Source organism: Hemibagrus wyckioides, linkage group LG19, assembly GCF_019097595.1.
Source record: "Hemibagrus wyckioides isolate EC202008001 linkage group LG19, SWU_Hwy_1.0, whole genome shotgun sequence".
Classification (NCBI taxonomy): domain Eukaryota; kingdom Metazoa; phylum Chordata; class Actinopteri; order Siluriformes; family Bagridae; genus Hemibagrus; species Hemibagrus wyckioides.
In genome coordinates, this window is record NC_080728.1 from 21,070,294 (window position 1) to 21,097,500 (window position 27,207).

Genomic DNA, 27,207 nt, shown 5'->3' on the forward strand with positions numbered 1-27,207 from the left:
CAATATTATTTATTTTTATTTCCATTTTATGTAAGTAAATTTAAAAGGGCCGTGAACAGGACCGACCGCCAACCCTAAAACCACAAGAGGAAGTCCTAGTTGCTGTCTCGTTCTCACTGCCTCACCCTGTTGTTTTTCTGCTTTAAGGAGACAATGCTGCTCATGTGAACAGTGTTTCTTTCAGTCCTGCATCTCTGTGCAAAACATGGTTGTCATAGAAACAGAAGAAAAGGGTAAAAGAGTTTAGGAACTGACTCATCTTGCCTCATGTCCTATTATTAGCCGTGAGTAACTCCTCTTCATCGCTTCCAGCAGCGGAGCGCGACATTAGTAGAGGGGTGCCAATACTTTCAGCACCCCAACAGATGGTGCAGTCCCTGCACACTTCATATAAACCACACAGAGTACATACTTCACAGTTGGGATATTTTTAATTGTAGAAATTTAAAAGCACGAGCAGGTCAACAGGAGTTCTGTGTTTCTGTTACACAAGGCACAGAATGCGTAAGAGCTAGCTTCATTTTACTCAACCAACAAAATGTCTATTACAATTCTATCCAATAAAGCTCATTTCATCCTTTATTATATAGTGTACACGGTTCACGTGAAGAAAATCAGGCATGGAGCTGAGATCTGAGATGTTCTAAAGAACTAGAATAACGCGTGTTAGCGTCTGTATGTATCGTCTGGAGTTACCTGAAGAATGATTGGCCAAATCTGGTTACCTAACTAAACTTTAGCTACATTACTTGATGTCGTTGAGTTTCACAAAGAAGGCGGTTCAGCCTCAGGGTTGAGAATTCCAGTCCAGGAAAGATCTTCTATTCTATCCATTCTCTCATCTATCGTCAAATATCTATCATGTATAGAGGCGGCGTTAGTGTTTACGTAATTTCTTATGACATCATTCGTATGAAATTCATCTCAAATCCAAACTTGCTAATAAGGAAGAATACTTGTATAAGGTTAGTGGATAGACAGATCAAAACTTTCACATAGCGAGGACTACGCTTCAGCGGAAAAACTCGAGTCGAGACAAGAAATGATTAATACATGATTCTAGAAAGCGGGCATGGCTTGAGTTAATAGGGGAGAGTTAAACACGCCTACACAACTGTCACTCATTCCAGATTCACGTGTCGATTGGCTCCTCTGCTGTTTTTAGTTGGTGTAAAAAAGTTCCGTGTATGCCAATTCCATAAAGTTTGTCGGGTCTGTGAATAGAAATATTTTAAATTGGTTAAAATCAACGTAATTCTAGGGTCAAGGCTCAAACATGTGTATGAGTGTTTCAAATCAGGGGTTTAGCATCTAGTCACTTCATCTTTACAAAAATAAACCGGCTTTACTTGAGTTTTGTCTTTGTATTTATTCTCAAATATAAACTTCTACTTCATGAAAGTAATAATATCACCATCATATATACATATATACATATAAAATACAAGATCCAAGCTCTTTAGACGCGCTCAGCGAGTCCGTGCTGCGTTCCAGTACTGTTTTTAAGCTGAAGAATGGACAGACGTATACGTTCACCAGCTCTGTGGTTAAAGTTGTGGGAAAACGTACACTCCGCATTAGCAAATGAAATCATTTATACAGACTGTGACGGTGGAAACCAGACAGAATAATCAGGAACATCAACATTTCCCTCAGATGGTTTTGATAAGTTACTAAGGAAAGACTGTTTGGCTAGAATTATTGTTCATCTTCATTTACCTCAGATATGTTATTTAAATTCAAGTGTTTATATGGACGATGTATATAAGGATGTATAAACACGACAAATCAGGAATATCAAGATTTACCTCAGAAGTGTTAACATTATGATTCATCTAGCATGTTGCTGCTAATTAATTCCTACACAGCACAAGGACAAAGTGGGAATGGAAAAACTATGGAATTATCCGGGAATATACACATTTCCCCCATGATATGTCGGAAAATTATTAATAAGAGACATTTTGAGGAAATGGGGAATCAGGAAAACCGGACATATCTCTCAAGAATATGAAGATTTACCTCAGAAGCGTTAAAAGTATGATCATCTAGCTAGCATGTAGCTGCTAATTAATTCCAACAAGAAACAAGACAGAATTTTCCGGAATATAAAACATTATAAACAAAATAAACAAACATGTTGGTGAATTATTAATAATAGACGTTGTGAGGAAATGGAGAATCGGGAAAACCGGACAAAAATGTTTGAGGCATATCAACTTTTACCTCAGAAGTGTTGGGAGATGACTACTAAAATGTTCACTATGGCTAACACTGTGATGTATCCTGCTAGCTGGCAGCTGTTAAGATGTTTATATGGGCAGTAAAGAAACAGTGATAGTGAAAAGGATGAAAGAATTGTAAGGATTGTTAACTTTTTCCTCAGGTGTGTTGATATTAAGACACGGTATGGCTAATAATTGCTGTATTTAGACCTTGCTAGTGTCTGAGAGTTCCACCATTTTGAAAAACAATGAAATTTGTGAACTTGTGGTGGATATGACATGAGAGTGTGCTGTTTATTTTGCTTTCATAAAATCAGTGACCATGTTTAAAGGTAGCAAAGATTACCAACTAGCTAACTAGCTGGTAATGCTAACAGATTGTATTGAGAAGGAAAATGTTGAAGACATCACGAGGATGGTGTGTTAAAAACAGTACCGGAGCGCAGCCCGGCTAGAACGTTCCCTCTGCCTGTTAAACCTTTCACCAGACGTGACGTCGCATGCGCTACTGACAATTCTTGAGAGCTTGTTCTCACGCTTACAGTGAGGTTCTAGCTCTTACACGCTGTTCCTGCGGTTGTGGATCATGGCCACAATGTGACTGAGGTCCAGACTCTTCATCATCACCTCCATGAACTCTTCATCTCGTCGTGCTCCTTCTACAAACTCCTCCAGTGACAGTTCACCTGTTCAGGAAAAGAAAAACATGGAGGATCTGGATTTTTTTTATTCTGCTGTGAGGTGTGTTCATGTGAATTATTGTGTGTGTGTGTGTGTGTGTGTGAACAGGAACATGAAACAAAACGTGAATTGAAGGAACTCTTTGGGCCTCGATAGAATCTGAGGTACTTACAATGAAAAATTTGTGGAACTAAAAACCTCATCACTTAGAACACATATAACGTATAACATCTTCTCACATGATTCTCACTGCAGTCAGATCAATCTTTAAGGGTTCTTTGGTTGTTCCTCTGAGGAAACACTTACAGACTTCATGTAGAACCCTACAGTGTTTTTTGACCACAAGCTTAAATATCCAATAAACAAATAAAGAAACTCATTAAGGAGATTTGAAGAAGTCTACACTTAAAAATAAAGGTTCCAGGAAGAAGAAGAACCATTTTTGGTTTCTCAAAGAACCTTTCATTCAATGGTTCTTAAGAGAACGTTACATCAAGAAGACTTTTCAACAACAGAGAACCTTTTGTGCATTGGAAACATTCCATAGATGTTAAAGGTTCTTCACAGAACCATATATCCTGACACAGAACCATTTAAGAACCATTTATTTTAAAGAGAGTACACCAGAGTATCAGACAGGGTTCCAAGTCGCACTCTTTTATGAGGCTAAGGAACCTTAAAGAACCCTTTTTTGGGTGTATTTTCTAGCTGGGTAAATCTGCAGTACAAACTCCAAAATACTGCACATTATTTTCTTCGTAATATCTAGAACCTGTCAGAAGTTAGTTATCTTGGTACATTCTTGGAGGAAATGGTTCCTCAAGTGTCATTTAAGTATTTTTGCTGGGTTCATTATGTGTTCTTAGAGTTCTTTAAAGGGCCGTCTAATGTTCTACATGCAGCTGCGTCTCACAGGGAAACATGGTTGTGAGGTTCTTTCGGTGTTTGTTGGCTAATTAAAGGTTCTTTACATATTAAAAGGGTTCCACCTGAAGTCTTTGTGGATAGGGGAACTAATTTGTAGGGTTCTTTAAGGCTTTGTTGGATGATTAAGGGTTCTTTACCTCTTTAAAGGGTTCTGTTTGGAATATTTTGTGACAGGGAAACACTGTTTGTAGGGTTCTTTAAGGCTTTCTTGGATGATTACGGGCTTCCAGCCTCCATTTGGAACCCTTAATATATAACAGACCCAAACAGAGCAGGTTTGATTTTTTAATGAGAACCCGTGAGCTCTAGTTTGAGCACCTTGTAATGTATTTGTGATCTTTGGTCATTATTAACGTGTTAAAGTCGCTGACTCACCGTCTCCGTTCACATCGATCCTCTCAAACACACGGTTGGTGAACTCTTCAGCACTCACTTCCTGAGAGTCACTGCCATTAATGGCACGAATGGCCTGAAACACACACACACACACACACACACACACAATAGTTTAGAGGTTTTGTAATGGACACATTTAGTAGTAAATCTGCTGTTTATGACAGATCCACTGAGCCTTTGTTAAGAGACTTATTTGAAAAGCGACACAAATCATGACCTTAACCTTTCGCTAAAACATAACCCTAATCCCGTCTCTCTCCGTAATCCATAATCTCATCATCTGAGATCATACTGTGAGCCTTTATCCAAAATATATCATGAAGAAACTGTATTTAAATACAAATAAAATGATGAGTAGGGATGGAAAAGGAAATGCATTTTAATTTAATGTTACAGAATTTTTGGGGGTTTTTTTTCTGTTATTATTCCTGTATTTAATTTGATATTATTATGTTATTATCTTTATGTCAGAATTTTACTGGACAATTTTATTGCACGTGCTATATAAAAAGATTATTATTATTATGATTATTATTATGATTATTCTTATCATTATTATTATTATTATTATTAAAGCCCTCAGGTCTAGACAGTAGAGGACACGCTAACATTTAGATGAGACGCTCAAGTTAAAGCTACACGTGACCCAACACAGGTCAGTTACAGTTATTTATAAGCTGTTTATAAGCGTCTCATCAGTCGTCATGCTCAGAGAAAAGCTCTGAGCTTCTTATTTCAGCATGACAAAATAAACAACCTCTGTATAGTTTAAAAGGCAGCCATTGAGCAGCTATTAGCATGGCAGTGTTCACAAAATAATATTTTATAAACAGGCTGCCAAGATAAATATTACTTAACGGTTATAACACATTTATAACACATGGAAAAAACATGAATTCCTAGGAATCTATACTAAAGTTATAAATTCATAAGCGAGCATTATGTGAGGGTTTGTTAACAGTTTATAACAATCGTAAATCTTCTTTCAGACTTTCTAAAATGTCTTATAAATGCTGACAGAAGCTGCTCATAAACACACAGAGCACTTTATTAGGAACACCTGCTCATTCACGCACTAATCTAATCAGCCAATCAGGTGCTAGCAGTGCAGAGCATACTGTCAAACACATGTAGTTCAAGAGCTTCAGTTAATCTTTCCATCAACCATCAGAATGAAGAAAGATCTCATCTCAGTGTCTGTAACCGGGGCATTGTTGTTGTAGCCAGATGAGCTGGATTGAGGTTTTCAGAAGCTCCTGATCACCTGCTGGGATTTTCACACACAGCAGTGTGAAAGAGTTTACTGGGAATGGTGCATCCAGTGAGCAGCAGATCTGCAGATGGAAACATCTTGTTGATGAGAGAGTTGGCAGAAAGGCTAGAGTAACTCAGATCATCACTCTGAGCAGAAAAGCATCTCAGAATACAAAACAGGTCAAAACTTGCTGTGAATGAGCCAAAACAAAAGCAGAAGCAGAAGGTTCCTCTTCTGTTAGCCAAGAACAGAAAGCTGAGACTGCACAGATGTAGGGTCAGAATTTGGCTCCAGCAGCATGAGTCCATAGACACAACCTGCCTTTGTCAGCAGTACAGGCTGGTGGAGGTGGTGTGATGGTGTGAAGAATGTTTTCTTGGTACACTTTGGGCCATTAATATCAATGAATGCCACAGTGTATTTGAGTATTGCTGAACATGTTCAACCCTTCCTGACCACGATTTACCATCTTCTAACAGCTGCTTCCAGCACGATACTGCACCGAGTCTCAGACTGGTTTCCTAAACATGACAATGAGTTCAGTGTCCTCCTTCAGTGACCTTCTCAGTTACCTGATCAGAATCCAGTAAAACACCTTTGGGATGTGGTAGAACGGGTTTCGCAGCAGAAAAGTACACCTGAATAATCTGCAGGAAGTGATGCGTGATGCATGTTGCATGTTTTCATCTCAACATGAACCAGAATTTCAAAGGAATGTTTCCAGATATCTCGTGGAATCCATGTCACAAAGAACTGAGAGCAAACGAGGCCCTACCCAGTACAGGGTTCCTAATAAAGTGCTCCATAAATATATTGTACGACTCGTTTTGTCACCTGATATCTGTTTTGCCGTGTTTACCTTTAATATGGAGCAGCTTGTGTCAGCCTGTGCAGCTGTTGCATATATACCCAGGATTCCTGCATATAGGGTCCTTCTTTCCCAGGATACTAGATTCCCAGGAAACTGTAGTCCCTGGACACTATATTCCCAGAGTTCCTAGATTCCCAAGGGCCCTGTATGCCCTAGGTCCTATTCTCATATAGTATTCCCAAGTTCCTATGTCTTTAGGAGCTCTACTTTCCCAGGGCACTATATTTCTAAAGTTCCTAGATTCCCATGGGTCCGCTATTCCTATATCCCGTTTTCCCAGTGCTCTATATTCCTAGAGTTCCTGTTTTCCCCACGCATTATAGTCCTACAGTTCCTGTTTTCCCCATGCACTACAGTCCTAGAGTTCCTGTTTTATCAGTGCACTACAGTTCTAGAGTTCCTGTTTTATCAGTGCACTATAGTACTAGAGTTTCTGTTTTCCTAGTGCTTTATATTCCTAGATTTCCTGTTTTTGCAGTGCACTATAGTCCTACATTTCCTGTTTTCCCAGTGCACTACAGTCCAAGAGTTCCTGTTTTACCAGTGTTTCTATATTCCCAATGTTCCTAGATTCCCCGGGGGCCATACATTTCATTTTCCTGTTTTATGAGTGCACTATATTCCTAGAGTTCCTGTTTTCCTCATGCACTATATTCCTAGAGTTCCTGTTTTCCCCATGCATTACAGTCCAAGAGTTCCTGTTTTCCCATTGCTCTATATTTCTAGAGTTCCTGTTTTCCCCATGCATTATAGTCCTAGAGTTCCTGTTTTCCCATTGCTCTATATTCCTAGAGTTCCTGTTTTCCCCATGCATTATAGTTCTAGAGTTCCTGTTTTATGAGTGCACTATAGTCCTAGAGTTCCTGTTTTCCCCATGGATTATTGTCCTAGAGTTCCTGTTTTCCCCATGCATTATAGTCATAGAGTTCCTGTTTTCCCAGTGTTTCTATATTCCTAAAATTCCTAGATTTCCAGGAGCCATATATTTCTAGAGTTCCTGTTTCCCATTGCACTATAGTGCTAGAGTTCCTGTTTTACATGTGCACTATATTCCTAGAGTTCCTGTTTTCACAGTGTTTCCATATTCCTTGGGTTCTTATTTACCCAGGAGTTCCTGTAGTGGTCACTATGTCTTTACCTTTATGATATTGAGCAGCTCGTGTCGGTCTATGCAGCCGTTGCCATCAACGTCATAGAGTCTGAAGTACCAGCGGAGTTTGTGCTCCATTTTTCCTCTCATTACGAGACTTAGTGCTGCGACGTACTCCATGAAGTCTATGTAACCATCCTGCAGAGGACACAGAGTCAGTTATCTGTCCAGCATGTCCACTGTGCATGTTCATTTGTATTGAGTGTATTTACTATTCACTGTAGTCATTTTCTCCTAGTGTTTCATGTGCGATGTCCTGTGAAATCTGCTACACACGGCTAACTCCTCTCTCTGACACACACACACACACGTTTGTAAAATGAGCAAGCATGGCCGATGTGATGATCTGTAATGAACCCGAGAGATATCTGCGGTCACCGTTGTCAGATCCGAAGGCGAGCTGCGGTGGAGACGCTCATGTGACCCTCAGCAGGTTAATAACCGTGAGGTGTGATTGTACATAACCTATTTATAAACGTCTCATCGGGTTTGTGTCTTTATCCTGAAAGTAATCTTATAATCTGTGTTTCTATGACTCAGTGTAATCCAATCTGACATGAACACAGTGTAGCATCATCATCATCATCGTCATCATCGAATAAAGAGAGAAGAGATCTTCCATCCCGCCCTGATTATTACTGCAGACTGCCGAGTTCTCAAAAACAGCTTTTTTTATGGGCTCAACACAATACTCCAAGGTTCCCATTTTCCAGGGTCCTATACACCAAATTGTCCACATCCCAGGCCCCAGTTTCCCAAGGTCCCTCTCTAACTCCCACGTTCTCAGTGTTCCCGTTTTCCCAGGTTTACTGCATTCCCAGGGCCTGGTATTCCCAGAGATCCTATATCACCAGGGACCTAATTCCAGGATTCTATGTCCATTCCATTTTCCAAGGGGTTAATTCATTTCCAGGGTCCAGCATTGGCAATTGGATTCTATATTCCCATGTTTCCTATATCACCAGGGCTGTATATTTGCAGGATTCTGTTTCCCAAGTTCTAAGGGTTCTATTTTCCTGGCCCTGGTCTATTTTCCCAGAATTCCCAGGATCACATATTCCCAAGGTTTCTATTTTCCCAGGGTTATGTACTGCTATAGTTCTATTGTTTCTCAGGGTCCTATATTCTGAGGGTATTTATATTTAGTTCTATTGACTGAATGTTCCTAAATGCCCATGGTTCTTATATTCTCATAGGCTCCTGTTTTCCCAGTGTTCCTGTGCTGCCTGGGTCTGTAAAGTCCCAGGTTCCAGTTTGCCCAGGGTTTTGAAATTCCCAGGCTTTCTCTGTTCCCAGGCCTGCAGTTTTTTAAATGGCTCTATATTCCCAGATTATTATGCACCATGGTTTCTACATAAAAACGGTTGTATATTCCTGGGATATTACGATTCCAGGATCGCCATATTCCCACAGCCATATATTCCCAGGATCACCCTTTTCACAGAGACGCTATGTATCTAGGGTTCCTAATTCACACTATTTGTATATTCCCAGAGTTCCTGCATTCCCATATTCTTCCAAAATCCCACATTCTCATTTTCCCAGCGTTTCTATATGCGCTCTGTTTGGTCTTTATCCCCATGGTCCTAAGTTCCCTTATTGAACCTTTTTAAGAAACCTCAGTGTTCTTAAGGTTCTAAGTTCCCTGGACTTATGTTTTTTTCCAAATTCCCCATTTCCAGTACCGTCTGAAACTGATGTTTTCATGGCTTACTTTCTCCTCATTTGAACCTTTAGAAAGTGACACAGTGTTTTCTGTATCTCCAGTAACCCATGTTTCCATGTTCTGTAGAACATATGCAAATTAGCAGGACAGCACTCCTCTCTCTCCACTGCACTTCTCCATTTCAGATTTTGAAAGACACCAACATCATGATAGACTCTCAGTATGAAAATAACCATATGAATATCAGATCTCTAGTTCAGTTAGACATTAATACGTATAACTGTTCTTCTTTAAGGCTACGTTTCCATTCTTGGTTCCTCTGAGAACATTTCTTGTAGTAGTCATGTGTCTCTCACTCACCTTGTTCATATCGAAGGTGCGAAACATCTGTTCGATGTAAGCGTTGGCCTCGGGATCGAGACCTCGGAGCCCGAAGAACTGCTTGAACTCATGGAGCGTTAACTGACCTGAAGGACACTCGGTCATGAACTTCTTGTACCAGAGGTGCATCTCGACGGCCTGTAGATCGTCCACGGTGCAGCCTGTGGAATTCCCCATGTCTGAAACCGTCTCTTACTCAGAAGCCCAATCGGTCCTCTGTGCAGGCGAGATCCCGCTGAGATCTTCGCGTCTCACAGACTCACGACTCGGGCGCTTGGAGAGGACACAGGAGATCCACATGGCTTTTATAAGTGTCTGGGATCAACGCGGTGACAAGGCACATGTCTAATCCAGAGCAGAATATAGTTATGAGGCTAAGACCGAGTCGGATTTTCTCCAGCTCACGTGTGTGTGTGTGTGTGTGTTCAGGGTCGGCCCTGATATGAACATTACTGTGTATTACTGTGTGCTGGTCACATTTTATTTACCTGTGTGTGTGTGTGTGTGTGTGTCTCACGATGAGGTGGATTTCCCATTTCTACTCTGAAGTTGATTAATTTCCTCTAACAGCATGCCCCAGAGAATTTTATTTCTCTTTCATCTCAGCAACTTGCTGAGTGTTTTCATCCGTGTCTAGTTCCATTTAATGTGAAACTAGAACTGTTCATGAAACAGGTTCATGTTCTGGCTTTATGTTCTAGCAGCAGTAAACTTACCACTGGTTCCCTCACCAGTCTCTCTTTACTGTCTCTCTTCAAGTCAATAAGACAAAATAAAACATCTCAGCTTGTCATGTTTCAGAGAAAGTTCCAGCTGTACCTCAGACCTCAGACTGTTACAAAGACTCCTTCCAGATGCTACAGAAATGTCTCCTTAAAGAAAACTTCACCACATCAGATGTTTTAAATCGGTGGAGCATCCTTCTTTACATGTCCCTGTTGCCATGGAAACGATAAGGTGTCAGAGCCAGTGCATTAAAATAAAGCTGCGCTAAAGTCAGAGCTGCTGTTAGAGAGAATTCATCAACACCTGATCCACCAATCAGAATTCATCAACACCTGATCCACCAATCAGAATTCATCAACACCTGATCCACCAATCAGAGAGCAGAGACTCACTGCAGTGACCAGGGGGAAGAAGAAATCAATAATATAACAGAAAACATAATAAGATTAATAAAAAAAATAAAATACAACATACTGATGAGTAAATAAACCAAGCTGAAGTATCGTACACCATGAGAGACGCTGTTCTGGAGACGTTCTGAATAAAAATAAAGATGATTAAAGTAATAATAATAACGAACTGACAACACACAGCCTTATTTGGAGATTAATTCAGGTTTATTTTAGAGAAATAACAAGATGCTTCAGTTACAGAACACAAACTTCTCTTATGTTTTTCATTTCAATTGTTTTATTTCCTTTCCCCTGTAGTTTTGTCCTTATTTGGATTAAGAGGTGGGGAAAGGGGGCGTGGCCAGAGAGGCAGAGATGGCACATTTCATACAGAAACATATAAACGAATCTCCTGTATCTCTCAGGCCACGCCCCCTCGTTCCTTACGTCAAAAGAAGACGACAAAACTGAAGCAGAAATAATGATAATAATAATAATAATAATAATAATAATAATAATAAAGAGTAAAATAAGAAGGAATAAAACCTGGAAATAAATTCACTGGGAATGTTCAGTGAAGTCTGAGGATTAGGATAAAGATGTAAATATATTCTGGACAGATTTGATTAACATGAATAAGAGTAAGTGTAAATAATTATCCTTTTATTTTGAAGTAAGTGTAATAATGACTGGTTTTATATAGATATAATCACAGCATGCTGCCGCACCACTCATTTCTTTTTATTTCAGATGAACTCTAGAGTAAATTCCACATTTCTCTTTTCTGTCTCCTTTCTCTGACCCAGTTCCTCTAAAGGATTTTCCCCAACACGTTCACACACTCACTGCTTCCCTTCTGGAATTATGTAAGTAAATGAAAGATAAGATTAATAAAAGTCATTAATCAGAGACGTGTCAGTGGTTATAAACAGCAGATTGTCCTCATGCTCTGGTCAATTCTCACACACGATTAAAAAAAATGCATTAGGATTCCTTTAACATGTAATACTGAGTCACATCTTTATAAACCTTTATAATGCCTTATAACACTTCAGTAATGCTTCACTCCTCTTCACTCTACGCTTTAACGTGTGAATAATCCACATGGATCGAATATAATACAATATATAAATGATTCCTTTCACACACAGAGCCGCTATGATATGAAAGGTGATAGTGTTAAATGAACCTCCTTAAGTACAGATATTGAAGTCTGTAATGTGATCATTCATATTTTATCTTGTCATTCTGTACATATTTAGACACTCCTGTTGACTACACTCTAATAAACATAATAAATGTTAATGATAAATGAAATTATACTGGAAATAAGGTCAGAAGTCAGAGTAATAATAATAATAATAATAATAATAATAATATGTAGACTTTCTGAAATATAGGACCGAAACTTAACCCTTCCAGGCTTTTCCACATTGATTGAGACGCGTTTCTGAGATTTATGACCACTTTAGAACACCACATGTTGGAAATTCCGATAAAAATATATAACAGTCCAGTACATACAAGGAAAAAAGATTCCAGAAATTTGTTGGAAGTTTGTTGTTTTAAAGTTTACGTTAAACACAGAGTTGAGATTAAATCCATGTCTGTGTGTAAACTTGACCCTCGTCAGTCCGAGTCCGACTCTTTGCTGGACAGGACCTCCATCCCGGTGCATCTCCGGGTCATCCTGCTCAGGGTCCTGTGTAGGGCGTGGAACACCGACGCTATGAACTGTACAGAGAGCATCGTCCACCTGATCGCCTCCACGAACCAGCCCACGGAGCGAGACGTGAAGCTCACGAACACCGTCACGTAGTGCGCCAGCAGGAGGAGGCTGCGTGCCAGCTGTTTCCCGTGCTGGATGATCAGGTTCACTCTGCAGTCCAGACCTCGCATTCTGCCGTGGTTCATGGTGAGAGACCGACGATGCAGTTATAAATCCAATCAATTCACAGAAAGGCAAAAACAAAAAAAACCTCAGTTAAATAACATGTTCCTGTGAAAGTAAGCAGTAACTCTGTGATGAAAAGCTTCTGAAAGGAGAAATGACTTGAAAAATATTTCTCGCACGTTTTTTTACAGCTCTTTTGTCACTTCCCAGTTTAAAGTCGCACTTTGCAATACACTGTCCGCGCTGCTGCTTATTCAGGATTATGCAAGTTGCACTTTGACGCCTTTGTTTGACATTCCCTTTCAGTTTCTCCCTGTATACTGAGGACATGAGCCCCTATGCTTCATTTCCTGTTTGCAGCTGTACATCGTGAACACAGCTGTTTCAAGTTTAGAAATCATTCGTTTCAGAGGTGTGATGGTAATTTGTAGACGCTCCCTTGGTGGTTCGTTTCAGATGTTGTGTAGTAATTCGTAGACACTCCCTTGCCTGTTCGTTTCAGATGTTGTGTAGTAATTCGTAGACACTCCCTTGCCTGTTCGTTTCAGATGTTGTGTAGTAATTCGTAGACACTCCCTTGCCTGTTCGTTTCAGATGTTGTGTGGTAAATCGTAGACACTCCCTTGCCTGTTCGTTTCAGATGTTGGGTTCTATAATTTGTAGACACTCCCTTGCTGCTTCGTTTCAGATGTTGTGTAGTAATTTGTAGACACCCCCTTGCCCCTGCGCAGGCCAATCGCCGCTGTGTGACTTGTTCGTTTCCGGGATGTTTGGTGATGTGGCTCTGCTCAGAAATCCTAAACACGACATTTATTAAAGAGTCCATTAACAGCAGCTTCTAGTCGCGTGAGGAGGTTCCACAGCAGGTCGGTGTAACAGCAGATTCCTGTACAAAGCTGTCTTTTGTTAGTGTGTCCTGTTCACAGCTGTGTATCCGACATGTCTGATGATATTTAAGCGAGTGTGTTTACTATAATCTACACTAACCTGCTGCACAGAAACGCTTTCATTTTCCTTACTAACACGATTCAGTAGCGTGATTATCAGCTAATTTCATACCTTCAAGCTTCCCAGAAGCTTTTATTTCGGTTCCCGGAGCCACGCAGACGCGGAGCGTTAATTCATTAATCTTTTCTGGTTGTTGTGTAGACGAAAACACACGGCGCATGCGCACTCGCCTCACCTTCTGCACGATGTCTCCGCTCTTCATCATCGCAGTGTTTTAATCTCTAAACCTCTGGTTTTATTTTTTTCATTTTCGTCTCCGATCAGGACGGTACACACCACAGGAGGTTCCGGGTTTAACTCATGAATATTAATTAGACGAGCGCAGAGCTGACACGTGATTGGCTGACGCGAGTGATGCTTCTATAGTTATGTGACACCAAAGCATTCTGATCTGACTGTACACTCTACTTCCGGTTTATCAGGTCCATCTACTTATATACACACTACTCAGGTGTCCAGTTACAGACTGGAGCCCACATGTTGCACTGGACAAAAGTATTGGCACCCCCTGTACTCGAGTGAACCAGACACTATGGCCGTGTTGTTGTGATTAAACACTGTGTTTAAAACACTTTTCTCCACACTCCTGCCCTGTTCTACACCTTGTAGGTGTTTATTTAACATGTATTTTTACATTTCTGGCCCTTGGCAGACGCCCTTATCCAGAGTGACTTACATTTTTATCTCATTATTTATACAATTGAGGGTTAAGGGCCTTGCCCATGGGCCCAGCAGTGGACCTGGGATTTAAACTCACAACCTTCTGATCAATACCTGAGGTCAGGATGCCTTTATTATCGCTACACATACATTACAGCAATTCTCTTCTTCACATATCCCAGCTGAGGAAGCTGAGGCTCAGAGTGCAGGGGCAGATATGATACAGTGCCCCTGGAGCAGAGAGGGGTAAGGGCCTTGCTCAAGGGCCCAACAGTGGAGCTTGGTGCTGCTGGGGCTTGAAAACCGATCCTCTGATCAACAACCCAGTACCTTAACCACCTAACCCACTGTCTTTCTATCAGCTTTCATTTCATTTAGATTGAACAAATTTTCCAAATGATTAAAAATATGAATATAAAGTCATGGATGTTTTTTTTTTTTTTTTTTTTTTATTGCAAGATTTATTGCAAACTGGGAAATCTTTAACTGATTAATGAAATGTAATCTCTTATTTGTTTCCTGTAGCACTTTATTTATCTATCTATCTATCTATCTATCTATCTATCTATCTATCTATCTATCTATCTATCTATCTATCTGTGATTTCTCTGCTCGTAGGTCGGCCATGTTTAGCCGGCTGACCCAAGGCGTGACCTCCGTCCTGCAGGAGTTATCCGGAGAGGAGCACCAGGGCGATGATGCTGATCCTCAGGTCAGTCTCTACACCTGGACAGTGCTCAGGAACTGGAGAGACTGCTTTATTACAACACACACACACACACACACACACAAACTGTTTTCTGAACCCATTTATTTAGCTAAATGTTCCTTCAGCAGGATTTCCTTCAGCCCCAGACAATGTTTATACTTGTCCTCACTCTCTGTGTCTCACTCTGAGAATCTTCTGATAAACTGGAGGTCATGTGGAAATAAACACTGTTCAGAGACGGAGTGAGAGAAGCTCCGGACACGTACCAGGAAGGAGGAAGTTGGGTGTTATTTATTTTAATTTTGCATTTGTTTTATTTATTAATTGGTATATTTGTTTCTTTATTTCTGTGTGGTGCAGGACGGTCTGGTGCCAAGGTTGTTACCCGGCCCTGATGCCTCCTCCGATGTCCCGGGCCCTTCGGAGGAGATCCTGGAGCGTCTGGCTCAGACTGAACAGCTGGTGGTTCAGCTTAAAGAGCTGATCAGGGAGAAGGATGGTCAGCTGGCCAGTGCCGAGAAACGGCTCAAGGTGAGAAGTAACAGTGTGCATCAGAACCATCTGGAATATTTTCTAAAAAGTCCAACAGCAGTAAGAACTTTTCTCTGAGGTTCTTCACCAGTTCTAGTAAATAGAAATTCACTGAAATGTAAACACTTCAAAGGGTAGGACCAAGAATGTCTTTCTGACCGGAACAGACCGTTTATAATAAATAACATAAATGCATATACTTCATAAAACAGATACACTTCATACTAATAACTAAAGAGACTTCTGTAACTGTGTGTGTGTCTGTGTGCATGTCTGTGTGTGTGTGCGTGTGTGTGTGTGTGCGTGTGTGTGTTTTGTAGGAGGAGAAGGAGCAGGGTGACGCAAAGTTCACCAAACTGAAACTACAAGCGAAGGCTAAAATGGCCGCCTTAAATAAACAGATCTCTGAGCTGAGAGGACAGGAGGAACTCAACAGCAGTCAGGTGTGTTCACACTGCTCACATGTGAACACGTGTGTAGTCTGAATCCATGCTGTGTTCTGTTTCATAGCAAATTGCGCTCCATCACTACATTTAACACCGGGGTACAGTAAGGCAATGTACTGGAATATTAACTCACTTAATAAAGGACATTTATCTAACATCCTGCTTTATTTCATTTCTTGGTTGTTGGATGTTTAGTCAGATAAACTCTCACTGATTCCCAGAAGGATGTTTACATATCTACCCGCCTCAACACTGCCGCCATGTTTCAGTGTTTGTGTACATGGTTTATTCCACTTCTGTGTTTTTAATGAACTGAAATTACTCATGTTCTCCAGCACTGCATTATGTCATGATTTCCCTCCCTCTGTGTGTGTGTGTGTGTGTGTGTGTGTGTTTAGAGTTCAGAGACCTCCTTCACGCTGCCTTCTGGCCTGGAGGAGGAACTCCAGAAGTTAAAAGAGAAGTTAAGTCAGGAGGAATCATCAAATCAAAGCCTGCGAGATCAGCTGAGGGTCTCAGAGCAGCGGATTAAAGAGGAAGAGGAGGAGCATGCAGAGCAGGTGGCTTCCTTAATGAAATATTTTGATTTATTATTTACTGAAATCAGGCTGTGATACAAAATGCATGAAAATATGTAGAGATTTATTTTTCACCTGGAGCTTTCAGGCTGTGTGGTGGTTCTTCAGGTTTCTATCCTTACCTGGTTTGATTTCACATCAGGTCATTAAAAGGTTTCTACAGTGTGTTCAAATCTAGAGTTTATTTTGTCTTTATTTAGAACATCTGGTATTTCTTCAGCACTGTAGCTCTGTCACATCTCCAAACAACACAAAACAAAACAAAACAAAAAGAACACTGCAACCCAAAACATGTTCCTGATGCCGAGTCGATTCGGAGTCAAATCACTCTAGTGAGTCCCAGACCATAATTGATTCAGTTCCTGATGTCGAATCACTCTAGTGATTACCAAAATTATATTTGATTCAGTTCTTTCTGCCGAGTCGATTCTGAGTCGAATCACTCTAGTGAGTCTCAAACCATATTTGATTCAGTTCTTTCTGCCAAGTTGATTCTGATTCAAATTATTCTAGTGAGTCTCAAAATCATATTTGATTCAGTTCCTGCTGTCGAGTCGATTCTGAGTTGAATCACTCTAGTGAGTCCACCTCGCTCAGATGCTCTCGACTTCCTACAGAATCGCACTGAGGTGGAGAACCCATCAGGTTATCTGCCCTGAAACAAGTTTTGCACTTTACATCGTTGACATGTTTTCTGACCTTCTAACTCTAATCCATGCATCTTCACACAGCGAGTCTTCTTCCAAGCTTCTTGAAATCTTCGCTCTGATCTTTTGAACCCAGGTGCGAGTTCTGCAGGCTGTAGTAAAGGACAAAGACCTGCGTTTTCAGGAGCAAATCCAAAAGCATGAGGATGAGCTGATTCAACTGAAAACCCAGACCTCGAATGATGGCGAGTTACAGCAGGTGATCACTCACTCGGTGTCTCAGTTTTACCCCTAGAACCTAGAAGGAACCCAAGAACCCAGTGTTTTTTTATGTTTTTCCTGTTCCAAAGCTGTAGGATTTGCATTTCATTTTAGATCTTTGTCTCTTCTGAAGGCTCTGCGTGATTCCCAGAGGAGGATCGAGGAGCTGGAGGAGTCCTTACGCTCTCGATCAGAAGTCCTGGAGATGTTACAGCAGGAGCTCAACAGTGCAGATCAACAGAAACAGGTGCAGAGATGTTCTGAGCAGAAATGAGCCACACGGATGCTAGTTTCTTCCCGGCGTTTCTCATCTTCCTGTTTCCTCTCTAGATTCTGACAGCACAGTTCAGACAGATGGAGCAGGAGCTAGAGGAAGCCCACAAACTTCGAGAACAGGAGAAGCAGCAATTAACCATGCAGGCTGAGGAGCAACTCCATGCTTTGAGAAGCAATCTGGAGGCTTTAGAGAGGGAGAAGGAGCAGACCATCATGGCTCTTGAAGCAGAATTGTCTCAAAGGACATCTGAGCTGGACCAAGTGAAAGCAAGTCTGGATGAAAGTGTTAGTAAAGGGAAGGAAGAGGATGAGGAGCTGACCACGCTGCGAGCTAACTTAGAAGCTTCAGAGAGACAGAGAGAGGAAGTGACGAAGAAGCTGGAGGTCGAGGTTGAACGTCGAGTGGCTGAGCTTCACCAGTTACAAGAGAAGCTGGATGCGGTGGAAAGGGAAAGAGAGGAAGCGTCGCAGAGCGAGGGGGAGGAGTTAGCACGGCTGCAGGCGGAGCTGGCATCCCTCAGAGAAAGACTGGATGCTGGGAAAGAAGAACAGGAAGCTGGGGTACAAGCCAAACACGCACTGCAAAAGCTCTGGAAGGGACTTCACTCTCTAAGCAGCGAAGGATCTGAGGTGGAGATGACCATACCAGAAGATCCTACACAGGTTCTGCCTGTTCTGGAAGCTAGTTTGGACAACCTGAGAGCAGAACATCAGGAGAGAGACGTGCGGATGTCTCAAATCAGCGTCACCATAGAAACTCTGCAAGGTATGGAACCAGAAGAACCAAGGGTCTCTCCGTATATACGTGTCCGTATATATGGGCATTCGTATGCCGAGGTTCCTCTGTATGTGTTTTGGACTTATTCTGGATTATCTGACGCTCTAGAAACCCCGCCCCCTCACACCAATCACCAAGTTCGTTAATGTAAAATAAATTCCATGAATTTCTGTTCAATTTGGGCAAGGATCACTTAAAGAAGATTTGACTGGTGAAAATAAAAAAAAATAAAAAATAGGAAAAAATGTTTTTGGTTTGCAAAATAAAGAGAAAAAAAATGGAGGAGAATCTAAAGAGAAAAAACGACAAATCTGTAATGAAACCTATTTTACAGTTTCTGTGAGAAAACATTAGACTAGCAATTTGTAAAATGACTAAATCCAAAGTTATTTATTTATTTATTTATTTAAATATTTACTTATTTATTTAGTTAGTTATTATTCATTCATTTATTCATTTTTTTATTTGCCGGGCTTTTTTTGTTTATTTGTTCTTGGTTTTTGGATCTGTAGCTCCAGTACATCATCAAACGTCTCCATAAAGGGAACTGATAAACTTCAGACTGTTATTCAGACTCACGGCATGTTTACTGGGATAAATTCTAATCCAGATGCACTGTGATGTTTTTAGGACAGCTGGACAGAAGCACTGCAGAGGCTGAGGAGGCAGTAGCCAGGATTCAGCAGCTTGAACAGCAGCTAGCCAAGTGTCAGGTGAGTGGATCTCAGACCGGTTAGAGCCATGAGGTAATGATGTCACACTGACTCGGACTCGGCGGGACAGACGGTCTGTCCGTAATCCGCTCATTAGTTGTGTCTGTCACCTCTGCTGGCCTTCACCCTCGAGCTCCTGCAGGACCCAGCTGTGTGTAATGTTTAATATACAGCTCTGTTACACCAGGCTTGGTTTTGTAGCTGGTAATAAACATGTTCATGTTCTGAGTTTATCATGTCTGTGTGCTTTACAGGTTAGTGATGAGCCTCAGGGAGATCAGGTGACTGACCTGTCTGTCAGGGATTTGGATAAAGCAGAAGGTGAGTGTGTTTATCATTACGAGTTAGACTTTGCCCTCTTGCTCAGTGGATTTATTTTTTGATCTAATTCAAGACTGGACACACATTTAAATTTAACCCATTCAGGCATTTAGACTCTACATCAGACATAAAGTTTTTAGCCAACTAACATTCTGACAGATGACCTCTAATACAGTAGAACCTCGGAGTATGAACGTAATGCGTTCTTAAATTCTGGTCCCGATCCTATTTGGTCGTAGGCCGGTTTATTTTTCTCCCATAGAAATACATGTAAATAAAATTAATCCGTTCCTGATCACTACAAACCATGTAACTTTTAATTTTTTTATGGTTTTTATAGCACATAATATGAAAAAGCTTTAATTATACTAAAAACAATACAACACTGAATATAAAAAACTGTAAAAGGAGAGAGATAAGACTTTTCACATGGACTGTACAGGTATCATTTGTTTAATGCTTAGTTCGGATGATACTTTTCTCTCGAAGGCTTGGACATCATTCCACTTTGCACAAAAGTCTCTTATTATCTCACTGGTAAACTCCTCCCTTTCTTCCTCCTACTCGGATGACATGTCCTCTGTCATAGCGGCGGCTTGGGATAGCAGTTCCCGCGTCGTATTTTGAAAAAATGGTCATACGTAGGAGCAAATTTTATAGATAAAAATGGATTAAAAGCTTTTTTTTCGTGAAGTTTTTGTTCACCTTTGTTCTGGTCAATGCAGACGCTTTAAAGTATCAAAAATAAACAAGCAGTTTATAAAAGTGCTTTATCGAAAATATACCACAAAACTACATCTTTATGGCTGTTTTATTTCTATTCAGGACTGACTTTGTAATACCTTATAAATCAATGAATAAACAATGCTTTTATTATGTTGTGATGTGATTTTCCCATATAAAGTTACAGATGGAACCAGTTCTGAGAAGGTCCTGGTGCTAGAACAGCAGCTGGTGGAGCAAGAGAAGGAACTTGCTGACCTCAGGGAACAGCTGGCTTTCACCGAGATGCAGAGGATTTCACAGGAAGGAAATTCTGAAAACATTCCTAGCGTACCTGGTGGTTCTGAAGTGCTGCCTGGTGTTGAAGACGTTTCCGAGGAAGACACAACACTGATCGCAGTAGATACAGAGACGTCTGCTTTGTCTACATCTGTGGTGTCGTCGTCTGCTGACAATGAGAGCGGCCCTGAGATGACTGGACCACAGTCTGGGTCACCTGTAGAGTTAAAGGGAGCATCCTCAGATGAGATGGTAACTAGCACAGACTCAGAAGTTGCTCATAGCAGCTGGACACTACTGGAAGCTATTAATCAAGATGCTTGTCAAGAGTGGCCTCAACAAATTCAGGACTTAAATGCTCTTCATCTTTCCACCCAGTCCTGGGAAGAAACCAGCAAAGAGCAGGTCACGTCTACGTGCTCGATGGTGAAGGTAGAATCATCATCCATGGTGATCCAGGAAACGGTACAGATTCAAATTAGCCAGCAGCACGCAAACTTACTGAATGCAGATTCCAGTCCTAGTCAGGCTTTTGCACAGATCCTGGCTGACGAACTCCAGAAAAAATACAGCGAACTACTGATTGAACTTCAACAAATGAAAGATTCAGCTGCTGAGTCCCAGGAGAAAGTCCACGTCCTGGAAGAGGAACTGAAGTCACTGACTGTTGTTAAAGATGAAGCAGAGGCAAGGGCTTTAAGATATGAAAGAGACTTGATGGAAGCTCAAGCTGAGATTCATAGAGGTGCAGAGCAGAAGACATCAGAGATAGATATGCAGGCGAAAGACCTTGAGGAGCAACTAGAGAGCTTGCAAAAGGAGGCTAATTCCAAAGATCAGAAGATACATTCACTGCAGGCAGATCTTGACGAGATCCAGCAGAAACTCGTTGAGAAAGAAGGTCAAGCCCGGATGCTGGGTGCACAGCTGGAGGACAGAGAACTTGTCTCTTCTGAACTGGAGGAGAAAGTCATCAACATGGAGACAAGGATTCAGCAAATTTCTGAAGAAGCCGAGAGCGCTAAAGCTACCCTCCTCTGGAAGAGCAGTGAGCTCGATGATTTGCGGCAGTGTCTTTCCCAGAAAGAGCAGGAGATGATGGAGCTTAGTAACAGCATGACTGCCAAGCTGCTTCAAGCAGGTGAGGAAAAGTTTGCAATATCTAGTGAGGTCAAAATGCTAAAAGAGCAGATGATGGAACTTGAGAAAACCTGGGATGACCAGCAGAAAGTGAAAGCAGATAAAACAGCTGATGCAAGTGAAAACTTGGTAGCTTTGCAGAAAGAGAATGAGAAACTGACCGCTCAAATAGCCTCCATGAAAACGGATGGGGAACAGGTGAAACGAAAGTTGCAGGCAGCTTTGGTACAGCGCAAAGAGTTGATGAAAAAGATCGCCGGGTTTGAGAAGGAAGCAGAAGGTTTTAAAGAAAAAGTAAACCTTGAAGGAGATGTTACCTCTGAGGAAAGAGAACAGGAACTACAGAGGCTTGAAGCACAACTACAAGAGACCAGAGAAGCCTTGAATTCCAAAGAAGAGGCTTTGAACGTTTTGGAACAGAAAACAAAGTGCCAAGGTCAAGCACTGGCTGAGGCACATTCAGAAATCCAACGTCTGATTGAAGAGGCTAAAGCATTAAGTGAACATGAACAAGAGGTACGCCAAGTTCAAGAAGATAACACTAGTCTCCAGTCACAGGTCACCAACATGGAGTCTGATCTTGATGCTTTACAGAAAAAGCTCCAGGAAGCATTGGATTCTCGTAAAGACACCCTGCGCAAGGCAAAGGAAAAAGACAGGCACCATCGTGAGCAGCTGAGACAGCTGAAAGAAGAGTACAATGAGCTGCTCGAGCGTTTTGAAGCAAAGGATGATGAGAAAGCTAAGCTAATAGAACGTGTGAAGGAGTTGGAAGAAAGCCTTGTGGAGTCAAGAGAACTGGTAGATAAAGAAAAGCTTGTGAATGTAGAAGAATTGTCTGAGACTCAATCTGAGAATGTGGAGAAACCAGGACCAGGGGATTGGGGTCAAGAGGATTGGGTGGACTTTGCCACACCTGATAATGAAAACAGTCAGCAAGGATCACCTGCTGTGACTCCACAGGTCACATCAGGAAATCATGAGAAAGTGATAAATTCCCTTCAAGAAAAGGTAGAATCTGAACAAGCTGCTCGTGTGGAACTGGAAATACAGCTGCGGGAAAGCCAGGCATCTCTGTCACTCAAGGAGACCGAGTTGCTTGAGCTCAACAAAGAGCTGGAGACGTTGAGGGCAAAGGACAAACAGATTGATGCTCTTTCAGAAGAACTGGATGCTTTGAGACAAAAGTGTGAGCAAGCAGAAGCTCATGCAGAAACATTAAAGGCAGAATTGGAAGAGGCCGCCATTGTGGTCAAGACGAGCATCTCTGACGCAGAATCTCCTGTTGTAGCTCTTCAGGCAGAGGTGGATGAGTTTAAGCAGTTCCTCAAATGCAAAAATGATGAGATTATTGACCTAAGCCAGCAGCTCAGTGAGCAGAGTTTCCTCCTACAGAAAATGCAGGAGACTGTATTGGAGAAAGATCAGCTGATTGCGTCTTTAAAAGAGGGATTGAAAGCTGAGCAAGAGAGGAGTCAAAAACTGGAGGCAGAAATCCCTCAGAAGCAGGAGGATGAGAAAGACAACAGTGCCAAGTTACAGCAGCTACAGCGCAAATTTCAGGCTGCTCTGGTATCGCGGAAGGAAGCTCTCAAAGAAAACCATGCTCTAAAAGAAGAGCTAAATAATGCTGAGAAGTCAAGGTCAGAATTGCTAGCAAAGATTACGAATATCGAGGCAAGTCTGGTTAATCTAAGCGCAGAAAAAGAGAAGCTAATTGAAGAGGTGGACAGGACCTTGCTAGAGAACCAGAGTCTTGGTGCCTCCTGTGAAAGTCTTAAACTAGCAATGGATGGTCTGCTAAATGAAAAAGAAACGTTCAAACGCCAAGCAGATAGTGCCAGAGAAGATGCTGAGCAAGCATCAAGGCGTTGGGAAGAAAAGCTGCAAAGCATGAAGGAGGAGTATGAGACCTTACTGAAGTCATACGAGAACGTGAGCGATGAAGCTGAACGGGTTAGAAAAGTGCTGGAGGCTGCAAGACAGGAGAGGCAAGAATCTGCAGCCAAAGCACGGGCCCATGAGGCAGCCAAACTAGAGGCAGAAAAGGTAGCAGAGGAAGCTCAGAAGGAAATAGATACCCTGAAGGAGAAAATGAGAAAGTTTGCCAAGACAAAACATCAGAAGATTATGGAATTAGAAGAGGAAAATGAGAGACTTAGAGAGCAAGTAGAGAGGAAAGGAACCAAAGAACAAGACACTGGTTTGGAGCAAGAGCTTGAGAAAGTTCAGAATGAGTTGGAAGTTTTGAAAGCTAATTTTGATTCATTAGAAGCGGAAAGAAATTCTTTGGAACAGGAAACTGAAAAACTGAAACAACAGCTGGCTCAGGAAATGGACAAAAAGGACAGTGGAATTTTGGACATTGGGTCCTCTGTGGATGTTAAGGAACATGTAGGTGCTCAGCATGTGAGTCCTGTTTTGAATGAAAATAAAGAGGATCTAGCTCTTGTTAGCTCTTCCAAAGAGTCTAATGTGTTGGAGCAAGAAGAGGAAACTAAGATTGAAAGGAATGAAAACAAGAGCTTAGAAACTTATAAGCAGCTAAAGGAAAAGGAGGCTGCTCTTGAGGTATTAGAGGGAAAGATAAAAGAACTACAAGCAGCACTTGATGATGAAAGAAGAACCAGAAATGAACAAGATTCATTGCTTAATGCAGAGTTATCCTCTCTTAGGCAACACCTTCAGGAGTCTGTAGAACGAGAAGAGAAGCTGAAAGAGGAGTGCTCAAAAAGGGACACCCAGCTTCAGGGGACTCAGTTGAGACTTGAAGACTCGACGGGAACCAGAGTGGATCAGGAAACTTTACTCAATGCTGAGCTGTCCTCTCTTAAGCAACATCTTCAGGAGACGGCAGAAAGAGAGCAGAGGCTGAAGGAAGAGTGTTCTAAGAAAGAAAATCAGCTTCAGGAACTTCGCACAAGTCTGGAGGTTGAGAAGGATGACCTTGAAGAACGACTGATGAACCAGTTAGCACAGGTAAATGGCAGTATAGCGGGTTACCAGCAGGAGGCAGCTGACAGTCGAGATCGTCTTGCAGACCTGCAGCGAGAATTGGAGAAGGTGCAGAGGGAACAAGCTGAGTTGGAGGCCATGTTGGCAGGGGAAAGGGATCGAGCAGCCAGGCTTGAGGAAGATAAAAGGCAGGCTCAGCGAGAAAGAGCTGAAGCAGAAGCAGAAGCAGGCAAACAGAGAGAGCTTGAGCAGAAACTGAAATCTGCACAAAGGGTGAAGGAAGGTAGCCAGAGCCGAGCACGTCAGCTTGAGGAGCTGCTGAGGGAGAAACAGCTGGAGGTCCGACAGATGCAAAAAGACTGCATCCAGTACCAAGAAAGAATCAGTGTGCTAGACCGGGAAGCTAAGGCACTACTGTTAGGTAAAGATGAGGTGTCTAATGAGCTTGAAGCGGCTCGTCAGGAGATGGCAAAGATCAAAGAAGAGAGAAGCAAATTTGAGTCAGAGTTGTCAACGTACAAAGAGAAACTGGATATAGCTCAGGGTGAGGTGAGCCAGGCACTTGCTGAAAAAATGGCCTCCGAACAGCTGCTACTTCGGCGAGAGGCTGAGCTGAAGTCTGAAGCTGAGCGAACCCTTGATGAGGTGAGATATCGCTTAGGTGCAGAGCTCAAACAGATGGAATTAAGGTTGGAGCAGGCCTACAGAGACAGAGAAAGAGAAGAAGAGGCAACTCTTGTGGCAAAGAACATTGCAGATGCTGCCGAGAAATATGCCCAGGAAACACAAGCACGTCTGGATGAATCGCTAGCACGACTGGCTGCCTTCTCGCGCTCCATGTCCTCGCTGCAGGACGACCGTGACCGTGTTCTGGATGAAGCTAAACAGTGGGAGAACCGTTTCCATAGCGCCCTCCAGGGAAAAGAGGCTGAACTGAGGGAAGCAGAAAGCAAAGCTAAGGAGCTTTCTGAGCAACTCCAGAAGGAGACAGCACATAAAGAACAACTGCAGAGCACACTGGAGAGGTTTGTCTCTCTCTCTATCCTGATTTTCTTTCATAAGCACTAAAGTTCTATTATTATTCTTGGAAAAATTAATAATCATAATCTTCTTTTCTCATATTTGTGGCTTGTTTTCAGGTTACAGAAAGCAGAGGAGCAATGTCAGCTAGAATTATCTGAGGCAGAGAAAAAGCACAATAAATCTCTAACTGCTGTGGAAAAAGAACGAGAAGAGTTGCAGCAGAAACTCACCCAGACAGAAAACTCTCTGGCCCAGGCACAAGCTCAACTTACCTCCCTGGAAGTAGAAGCAGAAGGTCTTCGCCATCGAGCTAAGGCTCTAGAGGATGCAGTTGACAAGCTTCAGAGTGACGCCAATCAAGCCAGGGCTGAAATTAAGGAACGAGAAGCAGAAGAAAGACGGTTGTGCTTAATTCTAGAGCAACTAGAGACAGACCTACGTTCCTCTAAAACTCTCACGGACACTCTTCAAGCAGAGTTGGCTGACAAACAAAAGAGGGAAGTGGAGCTCCTTGGAGAAAAGGAACATGCGGTCACTCAGGTATTCGCTTTTGGTAGTGTTTCAATGCTGGGCTGGACTATTCAGAACATTCTTCTTTATACCATGATTCTGTTCTGTTCTGCTCCTAGGCTGTGGAGGAGGCCAGGAAGGATGCAGACAGCAGGGCAGAAAATGCAGAGCGACAGCTGGAGGAGAGAAGAGCAGTCATGCGAGATCTTGAGGAGAAGCTTGGTAAAAGTGAGGAGGATGCCAGACAAAGCAAAGCTCGTCTGGACACCTTCACCAAGGCTATGGGTTCCCTGCAGGATGATCGGGACAGGGTATTAAGCCAATACAAGCAGTTAGAGGAGCGACACCTCCAGGTAAGATCTCTCACTTTTGTACACAATACTTCTCTCATTCTACATTGTGTACATACCTCACATCTGTATATATGTTACAGTCACTTTCACTGTTTACATTTTTCTATTGCACTAATTTTCATACAAGTCACCTTGTACAGTATTTATTTAAATTATTTACCTGTGTATATGTTTGCACCTGACACCAAGACAAATTCCTAGTACTGTAAAGTGCTCCTTGCTGACCCTATGCTGTACCTGGCAATAAAACCTTTTCTGATTCTGATCCTGACTTATTGTAACGTTTTTATTTCAGAACTTTGTATGTACTCTGACGCATTCTTTTCTTGTCAGGTTATGATGGAGAAGGACAGTCTCATTCAAGAAGCTGCTACTGAGAACAACGGCTTGAAGGAGGAGCTTCGTGCCCTTCTGGCCCAACGTGATGACCTCCATGCTGAAAACGCCAAGTTGGATGCGCAACTACATGGCTACCGAGATGAGTTAAACCAAGTTCTCTCGATGAAGGACTTCCAGCATAAGAAGCTGCTTTCAGTTCAGCTTGAACGTATCAGTGCCTTAGAAAAAGAGAGGGAAGAGTTCCAGGCCAAGATAGAGGTTCTGGAAAAAGAAGCTTCGGTAAAAAGAGGACCTGCAGTAGAGCAGGAGATTTTGAGACAGTCTGGAAAGGTTGAAGCAGTGCTTCATGATGCTCCTGGTGCAGAGCTGGAGAAGCTAAGGGAACAGCTTCAG

General features: G+C 42.0%; 2 protein-coding genes across 3 annotated transcripts in view; one reads left to right on the forward strand and one right to left on the reverse strand.

The window, feature by feature from the left end:
• Positions 1-387: 387 nt before the first annotated feature.
• On the reverse strand, positions 388-9,729 carry guca1a (guanylate cyclase activator 1A). The gene is made up of 5 exons (XM_058417455.1): positions 9,532-9,729; positions 7,494-7,643; positions 4,209-4,302; positions 2,788-2,911; positions 388-1,214 (listed from the first exon to the last, which is right to left on the reverse strand). Exons 1-5 carry the CDS (start codon positions 9,727-9,729, stop codon positions 1,133-1,135), a joined length of 648 nt encoding a protein of 215 aa, XP_058273438.1. The 3' UTR covers positions 388-1,132.
• A 3,565-nt stretch (positions 9,730-13,294) lies between these two features.
• The window catches only part of golgb1 (golgin B1), a 20,145-nt gene continuing 6,232 nt past the window's right edge, over positions 13,295-27,207 (forward strand). The window contains exons 1-14 of one of the 2 annotated variants that reach the window (XM_058417601.1): positions 13,295-13,430; positions 14,851-14,944; positions 15,302-15,472; positions 15,793-15,915; positions 16,317-16,478; positions 17,280-17,402; positions 17,538-17,651; positions 17,735-18,446; positions 19,089-19,171; positions 19,426-19,492; positions 20,397-25,614; positions 25,729-26,152; positions 26,242-26,475; positions 26,809-27,207. The exon at positions 26,809-27,207 is cut by the window's right edge and continues 423 nt beyond it. In XM_058417601.1, coding sequence (XP_058273584.1) covers positions 14,858-14,944; positions 15,302-15,472; positions 15,793-15,915; positions 16,317-16,478; positions 17,280-17,402; positions 17,538-17,651; positions 17,735-18,446; positions 19,089-19,171; positions 19,426-19,492; positions 20,397-25,614; positions 25,729-26,152; positions 26,242-26,475; positions 26,809-27,207 — 7,917 coding nt within the window. In that variant the 5' untranslated portion in view covers positions 13,295-13,430; positions 14,851-14,857. The remainder of the gene's footprint in view (positions 13,431-14,850; positions 14,945-15,301; positions 15,473-15,792; positions 15,916-16,316; positions 16,479-17,279; positions 17,403-17,537; positions 17,652-17,734; positions 18,447-19,088; positions 19,172-19,425; positions 19,493-20,396; positions 25,615-25,728; positions 26,153-26,241; positions 26,476-26,808) is intronic. The other variant, XM_058417602.1, reaches the window with a different exon arrangement.

Coding starts and splice junctions, on each gene's coding strand:
- guca1a (XM_058417455.1), bottom strand. CDS start 9,729: ATGGGGAATTCCACAGGCTGCACCGTGGACGATCTACAGGCCGTCGAG. Junction 4,303..7,493: donor AGCTGCTCAATATCATAAAG/GTAAAGACATAG, acceptor TGTGTGTTTCAG/GCCATTCGTGCCATTAATGG. Junction 1,215..2,787: donor CACAACCGCAGGAACAGCGT/GTAAGAGCTAGA, acceptor TTCTATTCACAG/ACCCGACAAACTTTATGGAA.